This window comes from Lepidochelys kempii, chromosome 4, assembly GCF_965140285.1.
Source record: "Lepidochelys kempii isolate rLepKem1 chromosome 4, rLepKem1.hap1, whole genome shotgun sequence".
Taxonomy (NCBI): Eukaryota; Metazoa; Chordata; order Testudines; family Cheloniidae; genus Lepidochelys; species Lepidochelys kempii.
Genome location: NC_136383.1, coordinates 115,190,573 through 115,205,334, shown reverse-complemented (window position 1 = coordinate 115,205,334; position 14,762 = coordinate 115,190,573). Strand labels below are relative to the sequence as shown.

General features: G+C 38.5%; 1 protein-coding gene and 1 pseudogene across 1 annotated transcript in view; both read left to right on the top strand.

Moving 5' to 3' along the window:
• LOC144930532 (uncharacterized) overlaps positions 1-14,762 on the top strand; it is a 256,857-nt pseudogene that overhangs the window by 154,604 nt on the left and 87,491 nt on the right.
• The window catches only part of OTOP1 (otopetrin 1), a 35,984-nt gene that overhangs the window by 1,323 nt on the left and 19,899 nt on the right, over positions 1-14,762 (top strand). The window contains exons 2-3 of the mRNA XM_073340130.1: positions 6,358-6,494; positions 12,904-12,962. Coding sequence (XP_073196231.1) covers positions 6,358-6,494; positions 12,904-12,962 — 196 coding nt within the window. The remainder of the gene's footprint in view (positions 1-6,357; positions 6,495-12,903; positions 12,963-14,762) is intronic.

The following is a 14,762-nucleotide window of genomic DNA, read 5'->3' as shown; positions in this document are numbered from 1 at the left end:
ATGCAGTTCTGGTTGCCCCATTTAAAAAAAGATGTATTAGAATTGAAAGAGGTACAGAGAAGGGCAACAAAAATGTTTAGGGGTATGGAAAACCTTCCTTATGAGGAGAGTTTAAAAAGACTGGTACTGTTCAGCTTGAAAAAAGAGAAAACTAAGAGGAGGTTATGTCAGAGGTCTATAAAATCATGAATGGTTTGGAGAAAGTGAATAAAGAAGTGTTGTTGATCCCTTCACATAACACAAGAAGGAGGGGTCATCTAATTAAAATTAATAGGCAGCAGGTTTAAAACAAACATGAGGAAGTACTTCTTCATGGGGCACACAGTCAACATGTGAAACTCATTGCCAGGGGATGTTATGAAGGCCAAAATTATATTGTGGTCCAAAAAATAATTAGATAAGTTCATGAAGGATAGGTCATCAGTGGCTATTAGCCAAGATGGTCAGGGATGCAACCCCATGCTCTGGGTGTACCTCAGCCTCTGACTGCCAGAAGCTGGGGATAGATCACTCAATAATTGCCATGCTTTGTCCATTCCAACTGAAGCATTCGGCACCAGCCATTGCTGGAAGATAGGATACTGGGTTAGATGGATCATTGGTCTGACCCAGCATTCTTATGTTCTTAAGGCACCATAAGTATTTATGGTACTTTTCAGAGAGACAAGAAGACAAGGACCCTCCCCCAAGGAGCTTGCAGTTTGGGATAGGAACTATGTGTATCATACTGGTAGCACCTGTAGGCGAAAAAGGGAATTTCTGGGAAGCTTTGCAAGGCTTTTGCAGAAGCCATTATTTGCGCAGTCATGTGCATATGGGATGTAGGCCCGCAATGGTTTTATTGAATGTTGTATTGAATAGTATGACAAAATCACATTAACTGAAAAGAATGTTGTGTTTCAGGATTGCAGGAAAAAAGCAAGGTCCTCTGCAGTAACCATTGAGCTGTAGTTTGGAATTCCAGCTGGCAAGGCTGTTTTTATTAACAGTCTTTTTTTCTGCCTGTAGTGCTGTAAATGGTAGACTGGAAACACCAACGAGTTAAATGCAATATAGAGGCTGAATAAACCACTGGGGCCAGAGAAATTTTCAAATCAATATCTCATGGCTTAGATGCAAATAGAGAAAATTCTCTGTGCAGCAGCTAGTGACTATCACTTAGATGAAAAACACTAGGAAGTTTAAAATGTGATAATTCTAAACAATAAGTAGTTGCTAATAAACTTCATTCTTTCTCAGCCCTACTGCTGTGCCTTCTTTAGTCTCTTACTGCCAGTATTAACAGTACTTGAAATTTGTATTTTATTAAAACCCAAAGTTATACATACTTTTTCTGCATAGACACTTTGCTAAAAATTTATACTATTAACATGGCATCACATGAATAGTCACTGATTATTATTTACTATTTCCCATAATAATATGCCATTCTTAGCCAAATCCTGGTAGTTAAACAGTTTTACTTTAGGAAGATAGATGGATCAAATTATTCTTGGGTGTCATTTGATTTATGCCAAGGTTGAATTTGGCTTTATTTTGGGCCAAGCTCTGCTACCTTTACTCACATTAAGTAGCGTTTTACTCCTTGAGTAGTTCCATTAATTGAGGAGTAAGATACTACTCAACTTGAGTAAGGGTGGCAAAATCTGGCCCTTTATCTTTGTGGCACATTTTTTCACTTGCCATGGAGGATATAATGAATCATAGAATCTTAGAAATGAGATATGCAAAAGAACTATTAGGTCATCTTATCCATATCCCCCGCCAATGCAGGATTGCTCTTTACAGTACATTCTTTAATGCTTTGTCAAGTGATGAGTCTTCCAAAATTTCCATTGGATGACTATTTCACAGTCTAATAAATTTCACAGTTAGAAAAATTTTCCTGATATTCAGACCACATTTTCCTATGCTAAATTATTGCTTGGACAATTCTAGACAATTCCTTTAACCAATGTTAGAAGAAAACATACCTGGATTTATTAAAAAAGGTCTAATCCTGCAGTACTTACTCTGGCAAGACTCACATTACCTTCCTTTTCCAGAGTTAGAACTACAGTACTAATCTCTTAAAAAGTATCAATAATGTTGCGATAAAAATGATTAGCTAGTAGAACTGTTTAAAAGTTTGAAAAAAAATAAACGTTTTGTCATTGATTCTTTGACTCCAAGACCAGAAGGGACCACTGTGACCATCTAGTCTGATCTGCTGTATAACACAGGCCATAGAACTTCCCTAAAATAATTCCTAGAGCATATCTTTTAGAAAAATATCCAACCTTGATCTTAAAACTGGCAGTGATGGAGAATCCATCAGAACCCTGGGTAAATTGTTCTACTGGTTAATCACTCTGACCGTTAATTAGTCTGACCATTTTCATGATTATTTTCACAAGTTTTCCTCATTTTTTTGGCCAGCTCTATTAGCTAGTTTTTTAGAATGTGCCTCTTTGTTCTCATTGCATAAAGAAAATGTGCATGAATTAACTGGTAAGACTAGAAAAAAGACTAGTTAGACTAGAAAATGTTAATATTTATCTAGATTACTTAGTTGGATTTAATTGTCCAGCATTTTGATATCCAATAAATAACCTATTTTATGAATTTTCTTTAGTCAGTGAATACCATGGTGAAAAACTGTAATTACTGTATCACTTATGGCTTGCATTTTACCAGCATAAATGTTGGATGAGAATTACTGAACAAAAACATCTTTTTATATAGTTATGTATCTTTTTATATCCATTTCTAACCAGATCCTTTTGTGACTAGATATTGGCAGTTTGAACCTTAGAGCATTGTTCTTTCCCAATTTGTATGGTATACAAAGCACATCTCCTGAAGTCTTAATGTAGGCAATGTTTCTATTGACTTCAGTTGCTGTTTTGCTTCCATTAGGATTATATGAGCATGCCCCAAGTAATCATTTCCTCAAAGCTTATCAAGAAAGATGCATAAATGAAGTCCTTTGCCTGACTTATTCCAGTATGGCATTTTCCTGTCTTGATCCCATGGTTAAAAAAGAGCCATAGGAACTACACAAGAAAACAATGAAGATCAGTCAAATGAGGTGGACATCTTATGAAAAAAAAGAGAGAAACAAACAAATTGTTCCCATGAGCAAGTTTATCCTATTTCTCCAACAGCACAAGTTATACATAAATTATGGCCAGCCTAGTTAACGTGGACTATGACCCTTAGCCTTAAATTTGAATGTTGGGCATTTTGTATATGTTGTTGGTGTATTGGCCTGAGACATTACCTGTACTACTTGTTGTTTGAACCAGACCAAACAAAATATTTTTATTTATATGAGTCACAGAAGACCTACCTGGCTTCCTTGAAGTCAATGGGCACAACTCTGGTTGACTTCAGTGGGAGTAAGTTTGAACCCATAGCATATTTAAAGAGAACCAAAGGAAGCATGTGTGCAGAAATACTCATTATGACATAAATCATGATTACGCTGTGTGGGGGGGAAGTAAGTGTTTCTCCACTGACCATTTAGAATAATTGTCTAAAACACTTGAAATCTAGAACCCTCATTAAAGGAAATCCATGACCATGTGTAATACCAAGTTACACAGAAGGGAGTTACAGTAAATATACAATAGCTGATTCATGCAAAAACAAATATGTGCGTAGTGGAGGGGTCTGATCAGGAATCTAAGATATGATTATTTTTGCTTTTGTGTGTTTAAACCTGATTTTCTTTCTTTCTTTTTCTTCACCTTAGTAATGCCTTAAAGTCAGTTGAACTCTTCTCATAAGTAATGAAAAAGAGCTTGCAGAATCAGACCCTAGGACTGTGCATCCTTTTCACCAACTACATTGCTTCACCATTTCACACCATTTTAAATTATAAATATATAATTATAAATGATAAAATATTATAAATCTACATTATAAATATATTTACTATATATAGTACTTAACTAAAGTGAGAGAAAATGGTGTATACATATATTTATAATATATAAATATTATATATTAGGATTTGAGCCTAAACCACTGAACTCAATGGGAGTTTTCCCACTGGAATCAGGATTAAGTTCTTAAATCATTTCCAGTCACACATCAAGTCAGTCTATGTATAAGAATTTATTAAACAAGAACCACATAAGTTTTTCTCCAATGTGATATAAACTGTTGCAGCAGAAGGATCTTGTTTCCTGTTGATGAGATAATTATATTCAAAAAGAAATAAATCCTCAAGGCATGTTGAAGCCATTAGAAAAAAAATCCAAATAGACTGATTTTTAAAATTGCATTTTTTTGGTAGTAGTTTCCTGGTATTTTTAGAAATTAATCCTGCAAGTTATTTTAATGGAATTAACAATGCTAATTCCCTTTAGAACAATATTAATTCCTTGTAGAAGGAAACCTAAACGACTAACTGCTAAAGCAGTCTAGAATCTACCACCTTACAGTACAATTTACTTGTGTACATAATGAAAAATTATACAATACGTGTAGTTAAACCTAGGGCCCAATCCTTCAAACACTTCCATATGTGAGTAACGTCACTCACATAATAACTAGTTCAATTGAACTCAGTGGGAATACTCGCTTGAGTAAAATTACGCACACACACAGGTGTTTGCAGAGTGGGCCCTTAGTTTTTGAACTATAAAAGTGAAAAGTTGAGGCCAAATTCTCTGCTGGTTTAAGGTATAACCCTAGGGATTTTGGTCTTTGGTTTCTTTATATAGCAAGTATTTGTAAAATATTAAAACTAAAAATACTAATGGAAATGAAATTCTTCACATTGCATTCTGTCCCCAAATCTGTATTTGTATATTGACAAAGAGCTAACAAATTGAATAAACTGTGTTATTTTAGAAATGGCTGTAGCAAAGTGACTGATGTATTTTTTTCTCCACTGCACCAGATTTGGAGCTTCTTGTATGCAGTGTTGTTGTAGCTGTGTCAGTCCCAGGGTATTAGAGAGACAAGGTGGTAAGGTTATACCTTTTATTGGACCAACTTCTGGTCCAATAGAAGGTACTACCTAACCCATGTTGGAGCTTCTTGTTCATTTGTAATGAACAGGTGAGTACACTGTAAATATGAATAATTCCCAAACAGCAACAATTACACTATATTTTAAACATTTTCATTCAAATAAATAGCTCACCTTTAGTAGGGTATTTAACATGTTATTATAAAAATGAAGGGTCTCCTTCGTTGACTTGTTAACTTTAATTTTAGGGAACAAAATATATATTGCCCCAAAACAATAATTCCAGTGGAACATCTCACGTTAATAAGGTGAGCAGGATTTGGACCTTTAAGTATAATATAAATACTTAATAAAGTCAACTCTTGTGATATCATTTACCATCTTCAGATCACAATTCTCTTTGAGCAATAAGAAATAGGGACAAAGACACAGTGATCTACGTTCTGAGGGTCCTTAGCCAGTTTTTACCTGGGCTTTATTCAGCTAAAGTTAAGTTAAAGTCAATGGGAGTTTGTCTGAGTAAGGACTTAGGAAAAAAACTGAATAAAGGTCTCAGAGTCTGGCTCAGTAATTTTATCTCCCGTTGTGTCTTGTTACTTAATTATGCTGGTACAATAAGGTTCAATAGCAACACAGCTGTATCTTATCATATAGCTTTCCACAATGAGTTCCCATTTAGATCTTTGAAGTGAAAGACATTGGAGTTATACTAAAAAAACCAGTAAAGGAAACATTTTAAAAAACCTTTTAAAAACATTATATAAAAATTTAGACAAACTATTTATTTATTTATGTATGTTAAAGTAATGGATCTCAGGATGAAGTCTGAAATCTGAGTGCATTTGTAAAAAGAAAGCATACAGTTTTTGGTCTCTGACTTATAGTGGTTCAGTATAACCTTCTGAACAATTGAGATGGCATACCAAGTGATTGTATTACTACCCAGTGTAGGACTCTTGGGTCAGGAGACTGTAACATTATTGTTCAGCTCTGTGAATGGTATAGTTTGCTGTGTAGCTATATAGTGCATTAATTCATTTGACTGTATAACTGGCTCTGTGCTACAGTTACTTGAGGCTCTGATCCAGCAAAGTTCTGAGCAGCTTCTACAAGATGCTGAATGCCCTCAACTCCCTGGGAATTGTAAGATTGGTCCCTACATACTGCATGAGCTATTCATGTATTGTGGTTATGTTTAAGTCATAGATTGTGAAGGAGCTTTCATGAATTACAGAGCTTTATTGCATGGAGTAAACTGATCTTATGACCATTTACTTATTTTACTGATTAGTAGGGATAGCCTTTTCAAAACATGAATTTTCATTTATTAGTACAGATTCTCTGAAGACAGGTTAACTGTATATTAACATTTTCTAATATTTGTTTTGTCTTAGGTGGGATTACATTATTTGCAGTGATTACTTTAATTCTGGACTCTTTTAAAATTGGATACTTTATTGGATTTTCAAACTGTTTATCAGCAACTGAAGGCATTTTTCCTGTCACACATGCAGTGCATACGCTTTTACAGGTAAAAGCAACCAGTTTTAGCTTGTTATTATGTCTGTTTTTCTGACCAAGCATAACTTTTGTCTGTTCTTCTTGCTCTGTTTTTGCTAAATTAGTTTATAAAAACATTAGGAGATAAGTAGTTAAGGGCTAAACTTTTTGTGTGTGCATACCCCTTTCTGCATGCAAACTGGGATTTGAGCATGCAGACCAGGCAGTTGAGCAAGAAGTTACCCAATTTGTATCCAAAAATGCCTGTTTGTATCTGAAAATGAACTAGCTCCTCACATATAGAGATGTATATATAAATGTTTCACATGGATAAGAAGGTCTCCTAAAAATTTGGTCCCACATTTGGAATGACATACCTTTTTGTAGTTCAAGTTAGGCACATAGTTGTCATAATTTTTTTTATATGAAATGAGACAAATGCATTTCACTGAAAGAAAAGGAGTACTTGTGGCACCTTAGAGACTAACCAGTTTATTTGAGCATAAGCTTTCGTGAGCTACAGCTCACTTCATCACTGCATCCGATGAAGTGAGCTGTAGCTCACGAAAGCTTATGCTCAAATAAACTGGTTAGTCTCTAAGGTGCCACAAGTACTTCTTTTCTTTTTGCGAATACAGAATAACACGGCTGCTACTCTGAAACATGCATTTCACTGTTGCTTCTGTACAGGAACTTGCCATACTGGTTCAGTCCATCGATCCATCTAGTCTGGTATCCTGCGGCTGACAGTAATGAATATCTGATTCTTCAAAGGAAGGCAAAACTCCTACATAATGTACTTATGTAGTTGTGCAATGCTTGTTCATCTGGGGAAATTCCTTCCTAAAACAAGTAAATGATGGTTTTCACCCTGAAGCATGTTATTTGATTACGCACATCACATTGTGGATAGCAGCAAACGTAGCCAATGAGGAGTGTACAGTTATCCAGTCGTATTCTAAGTCCAGCCATTTGTCTCCATGTCATCATGTGGCAATGAATTCCACATTTGATTACATGTTGCATAAAGAAGGGTTTCCTTTTCTAGTATTTTAAACTTGCAGACAACTCCCTTGTTATTATGTAATAGGTCAAAAGGGAGAGACTGTTGAGATTTCACAATAGCCTCCATAATGTTGAATACCTGAATCAAGATCCTCTTACAATTTCTCCATCCTGGATGGTGAGCCAGATTATGCGCATGCATGAGGGCTGAGCACAGTGTGTGGTTGGGGGAGGCCCAACTAGCTTCCATTCCCTTGCACAACCAGCTCTGAAGCAGAATTCCAATTCCGATTCCATGTGCAACGCAGCGCTGTACTGAGGAAGGGAAAAATAAAAAACACAGATAACTGATGCTAGTCAGGTCACTTAATGCACCTCCAGAAGGTGCATAGATAACATGGCGATGGGCCACAGTATAAGAACTGTGCCAGAAAATTTGGATTTCATTCAAAACTTTCATAAAGTTTGGAAGCCGTTTGATCCAGTGTTTTAGTTTAGTCCCTTTTTAAATTTGGCAAATGTTTCACTGAACAGATGGGCAAATGTGGCAGGAATGTGGGTCTTCTGGTTAGGTGGCTGGAGATCAGAATTCTCAGTTTTGCCAATGAAATGTTGTGTAGACTTAGGCCCACATGTTCAAAAGTGTCCACTAATTTTGAGTTCCTTAAATCAGAGGTGCTGATCATGCATAATTCTAGCTGAAGTTAATGGGGGCTGCAGAAAATCAGGCCCTGGATATCAAGTTTGGCACCAAAAATTGAGGTGCCCAGAATGAATGGACATTTGTGAAAATTTAAGCCTTAATTTACTGTTAATTATAAAACCACCTAACGTGTTTTCAACTTCTCAGAACTCCATTTCGCTGGGACCATTAGCAGACAGAGCAGACAGGCAATGTTGTTTTTAAAGGTTCTGTGGAGAAGAGTGAACCATTTTTAGGTAAGGGAAGGGCATTAGATCTAATATACTTGGACTTCAGTAAAGCATTTAACTTGATACCACATGGGAAATTATTAGTGAAATTAGAGAAGCTGAGGATCAGTACAAGGCGGTGAATGATAAGGTAAATAAAAGTGCAAAAACAATGGGTTGTGCTGAAAGGTGAATTATTGGACTAGAGGGAGGTTATAGTGGAGTTCCTCAAGGATAAGTCTCGGGACCAATCTAATTCAATAATTTTATTAGTGGTTTTGGCACAAAAAGTCAGCATCTGCTAGTGAAATTTGCTGATGATACAAAGTTGTGAGGCATCGTCAATACACAGGAGGATTGGAATATTATACAGGAAGATCTGGATGACTGACAACCAGAGTAATACAAATGGGATGAAATTCAAAGTACTGAGTGCAAAGTCATGCACTTAGGGTCTAATACATTTTTTTGCCATAAGCTAGGGGCTCATCAGTTGGAAGAAACAGAGGAGGATAAAGATCTGGTTGTGTTGGTCTATCACAAGATGACTATGAATCATCAACATGATGTGACTGCAAAAAAGACAGATGTAATCCTAGGATGTATCAGGTGATGCATTTCCAGTAGAGACAGAAGTATTAATGTGGTTGTACCAGGCACTGGTAAGATCTCCTTTGGAATACCGTGTACAGTTCCGTTCACCCATATTCAAGAAAGATGAATAAAACTGGAACAGGTGTAGAAAAGCACTACTATGAATTGCCCTGCTCTGTTCACTCTCTCTGAAGCATCTGGTTATGGCCTCTGTTGGAAGACAAAATACTGCTCTAGATGGACAATTGGTCTGACTCAGTATGGCCATTTTTCTGTTCGTATGATGATCAGGGGAATGGAGGACCTATCTTATGAAAGGAGACTGGAAAAGGTTGGAATTTTTAGCCTTGTAAAAAGAAGGCAGAGAGGGGATATGATTGCTTTCTATAAATACATCGGTGGGTAAACACCAGGGAGGGTGAAGAGCTATTTAAGCTAAAGGACAATATTGGTACAAAAACAAATGGGTATGTACTGTCTATGAACAAATTCAGGCTGGAAATTAGAAGAAGGTTTCTACCCAGCAGAGGAATGAGGTTCTGGAACAGCCTCCCAGTAGGAATTGTGGGGGAAAACAATTTAATTAGATTTAAGAGAGGGCTAGACAAATTTATGAGTGTGATTGTATGATGGGGTTACTTGTGATGGTAGGGGCAAGCCCTGAGGCTCACTTTCAGTCTGATGTCCCTAAAATCTCATGCTTCAGGGTTTCAGCAAGCCATGTGCAGGAATCAGGAACGGATTCTTCTCTTCCCACTGCAAGCCCCTCAATTATGCTGGATTGTTTTTGTTTTTATTTGCTTTTTATCTCCTTGCTTGCCACAGCTGGAGATGGGACGTTGGATGCAATGGGCCAGAGCTGTGAGGTGACACTGAGAGCTCTCTCACTCAGGTCCTTGTCTGGCTGGCACAGCTCAGGAAGCTCACATGGTCAGGGTTCCAAATATCACATGATCACCAGCCATTTGTGGGACCAGGAAGGAATTTTCTTCCAGGTCAGATTGGCAGTGGCCTGGAGGTATTTTGCCTTCCTCTGCAGCATGGATGCTGGTCACTTGCCAAGATTATCTGGGTATATCTCACTTAATCATTTCCTTGCCATTGCAGGGGCCTTGGGCACTGGTGCACCTCAGTCTCTCCTGTTCTCTGCCTGTGGCAAATAATAGTCCTCCTGGGCTTGTAATACTGTGGTCTAATTTGGTTATTGGGTTTAGGGTGTGAGTGTTGGTTGCCTGTGATATGCAGATGGTCAGACTAGATGATCTGGTGTTCCCTTCTGGTCTTAAACTCTGTGATTCTATGCCTGACCTCTTTTCAAGCACTTCCTCTATTGTCAAACTTCAGTATTCTGGGAACCTAACTGAGATTGATGTCTCCAGATTCCATGCCAGCATCCCTGTGGAATCTGGTGTATCCTTCTATTATCACCTTGCATTCCTCATTCATTCCACTAGACTGCATCAATAGGGAACTAAATCCTGAAGTCTCACTCCATTATCCTTCCACAACCTCAATATCATCTGATTCTTCTTTCTTCCCCCCCATTCCCACCTCTCAGACCCAGTCTCCATTGATGTGCTCTGCCTCTTTAATATCCCCCAAAACTGACCTTTCTGTGCTCTCTTGGCCGCTACAACTTTTGTACCTGCTGTAGTTGTCTCTCAGATTGATTACTACCAACCTTCTCTCCTGCTTTCTGTATGTCACTTCTCCTCCCTGCGGGCTATTCACAGCACCCCTCCACTTTGAATCCCTTCATTGACCTGTCTCTTACCTCATCATTCTCAACATTCTCAGCCTCACCAGGCCCTACATAAATCTCACTGCTGGCTACATCTCTGATCTCACTTCTTACTTTCACTTCCTACATTCCTCTCATTCTCCTCTTCTTCCCACTCCTTTCCATTTCCTTCTTTTGGCTTCGTGCCTTTGCTCATGCAGCCACTTCATTCATGGAGCAGTCTCCCATTTCTTGTCCACTGGGAGCCCTCACTGTGATCGCCTTCATAGCCCTCCTAAAATCTCTCATCTTCCCGGAATTCTTCCTACCTTGTTCCACTCACCAATGATCTCTCATCTGAAATGTTATCTCGTAACTTGTCTCATGTGTGTTATTGTTGTCTATTTTAGACTTCAGACTTGGGGCAGGGGATTCATCTCCCTTGATCAGGCTGTAAAGCCCAATGTAAATGTACTGGCCCATACCTTTTAAATTAATAATACTGGTTGCTAATTGACAGGTGCTGCAAGATAAAAGCCCTTTATTAATTGGCAGCCTCAGGCAAGAATCACACTTTTATATGGGTTGGGAACCAGTTCGAACCTCTTACCCATCAAAATGCTCCTCTCGGAGAAGGATAGATGCTCATGGCAGCACTGCTACTGTTGCAGTTGCAATACCTGTCTTGTGGACAGAGTAGGGGTTGGCAACCTTTCAGAAGTGGTGTGCCGAGTCTTCATTTATTCACGCTAATTTAAGCTTTCACGTGCCAGTAATACATTTTAGCGTTTTTAGAAGGTATCTTTCTATAAGTCTATAATATATAACTAAACTATTGTTGTATGTAAAGTAAATAAGGTTTTTAAAATGTTTAAGCTTCATTTAAAATTAAATTAAAATGCAGCTCTTATCAGTTTAGTGTAATCCTTGCCCTTGCTTTTCTTTGCTGAGTTTTCCAATGTCTGGCACGTATTTGGATACTTTAAGCTCCACACCGGCTTCTGAGTAATCAGTTGTTAACCAGCTCCGAGAGGGACAGAGGACAGATTTCATGTGTGAAAATACCATTCACACAGGTATGTGGATCCAAATGCTGAAAGCATTGCAAACGCAGTTTTCTTCAAACAGTTAAATTTCACTGGCAGGGACGTCCAGCAGGTCAGAATAGAGGCCCCATGATCTCTCTCGGTAGCTTCAAGTGCACTCTGCAGATCTCCAAACTTTGATGCCCACAATTCTGAGTTTTTAACTGAATGAGTTGCATTTTGAAATCTTCAACACCTGCCCACTGAAATACAGACAAATCCAAGTCGCTTTTGTTGAACTTTTCAGGTTTAATTAGAAAAGAAAGCATTGGGCCAAATCTCTGGAAGTCTTGAAATCTGTCAGAAAATTCTGATTCCAGTTCTTGCATGTACATTCTAATCTCAATGTCAAATGCAGTGCGCTGTTCCATGTGGCGTGATAGTGATGGAAGCAGCAAATCAGGACTTAAAAATATCCAAGTACAGTGGCGCTGGAACAATTTTTAAGGTGGGGGTGCTGAACTGTGCCCCCTCTTGCCCCTGTCTGCACCCCTCACTGCCCCAGGCCAGCAGCAGAGCCCTCTGAACCGGTGGCTAGGACCCGGGGCCGGGAGCGGGCCAAGCAGGGCCGGCGGACAGAACCCCAACTGGCAGGGGGCCAGCGGCTGGTACCCCAGGTCAACAGCAGAGCCCCAGGGACCAGTGGGCAGGACCCGGGCAGTGTGAGTGCCACTGAAAATCAGCTCGCATGCCGCCTTTGGCGGCTGCCTACCCCTAGGACAGCGGACTTTATATTTCTGTGCTGTCAGTCTGGTACTTTCCTTCACATTTTTCACCACTACTTGAAAAATAAAAGTCTTTCCAGATACAGAAACTCAAAGTATGGGATATATTTTGGATGAGACATATTTAATGAAGTTTCTACTGCAATCTATTCCACTGTCTTGTGTGCATGAGAGATGTTAGATTTCTGAGTGGCAGGCAGTTCTGGGTGAATGGAACAGGGGACCAAATGACATTTCAGATCAGTTGAGCCTGAAGGCAATGGATCTGCACCAATTTACACCAGCAGAGAATCTGGCCATCAGCGTTTTCCTGTATATCCACCTTCATTGTTAATACTCACAAATATAGTGACATTTACCCAAATGAACTGATTGTATTTTATCTGTATTTCCATTTAGGTGTATTTTCTTTGGTGTCATGCCAAGGATATTATCCAGTCTTTCAAAACACTTGAAAGGTAAAATGAATATGATTTAGCTCTAGAACATTACTTCTAGTCTGTATGTATATTGTTTTAACATGTACTGTATTATCATAAAAATGCAGATCGTGAAAACTTTTGGAGTCTGATTCTCCTTTTACTTATGTTTGTGTAAATCAGGTGCAATTCCATTTACTGGAGTAAGTGAGAGGGTGAATCATTATTTTTTAATTTATATTTTCAATTTAAACAGCGTTTATACTTCTTTAACAAAAATAGTCAAAGAATATGCTTATTTTCCCACTAATTGAATCATGTAACATGATTGCTACAGCAAAGTAACTTTTCATCTTGGGAGTTACACATACCCTTCTCAGAGTAAGGAAATATCACCTATATGTTTCATGTTTAATTTATTTAGCTGTCTGAAGGGTATTGGCATCAGCCACTGTATGCAGGAGCTTGCATTCAGTGACACACGTTTGACAACATCTTAAATTGTTATGGGGGAATGCCTTCTTTGGACCAGATATGAATGTGCAAATATACTGTGGGACAAATTCTGCTCTGAGGTATGCCCATATAGCTCCCATTGAAGTCAGAGGGATTTGTGTACACATCTGATGGCAGACCTTGGCATCTACAGTGTGATTTACATATCCCATTAATTGGAAACACTAAATAAACTCAGATGATCTTGAAATAGAGGACTATATTCACTAGCCCGGAATTTGGAAGACCTGGATTCAATTCTCTGTTCTACCATAGACTTCCTGAGTGACTTTGGGCTAGTCATATAGTCTCTCTCTAACTCAGTTCCTCATCTGTACAATGGAATTAATAGCACTTCCCTACCTCACAGGGCTGTTATGAGGATAAATGTATTAGAGATTGTGAGGTGCTCAGATACTACATTAATGGAGACCAGATAAGTGCCTAAGGTAGATAGTATAAAGTCATAGATTACAAAGACTATACCCGTATCTTTATTCACAAAATACATATAGAATAGACAGCAGCAATTAAACCTTTCCTACCCAGCTCCCTAAAAGTTGGGCCAATTTCCAGGAATAATGACTCCCTGTATTGACTTCGCTTGGAGTTATGAGAGCTCAGCACCCCTGTAAATTAGGCTCAGTGTGTCTGAATTCTGGCTTGGAAGGAACATCACCAATAGTGCTGGCAGCAGTCTCCTCTCTGCTTGCAGAAGTGTCAACTGTGCTACAGCCAGAGGATGGAGATCATCATCTGATTTCACATTGCAGGCAAACTGAACCAATGATCATGAGACAAATGTTTTTATACCCCATCCCCAAGTTCCTGAGCTGTCTAGTTACCTTACAATTACCTTAAAAAATCCATTCTTCTTTTAGGGTCCAATCCTAAAAATCTGCTATTAACTTTAGCGGGAGTTTTGCCTGCATAAGGTTTATGTGCACTCAGAAAATATTGCAGCTGCACAGTCAGGTAGGAAGGAAGGAAGGATCAAACCCTTAGTGTCAATTCCTGCTTTTCCCACCCCATCGTTTTTGGCTTTCTTCTTCTTTAAGGATCCAACGGGGCCTCTCATGTGGGAATACAGAGCAGCATCTTGTATATCTTAGTGATAGCTCTTTTTATTTTTAATTAAATAGATGGAAATGTCAAACTATGTAGTAACTATGAAAATACTTCTTAAAACTATGGTTGCACAGGTGGGCAGCATTTCAGCAGAGACAAAATTAAACCATGATTGAAAAAGTAATAAAAAATATAGGCAACAGCACTGAGAAAGGGGAAGAAATCAGCAAAAAGACTTACAGTGGCCAGGGATAAAATTTTCAAAAGTGCCTAAGT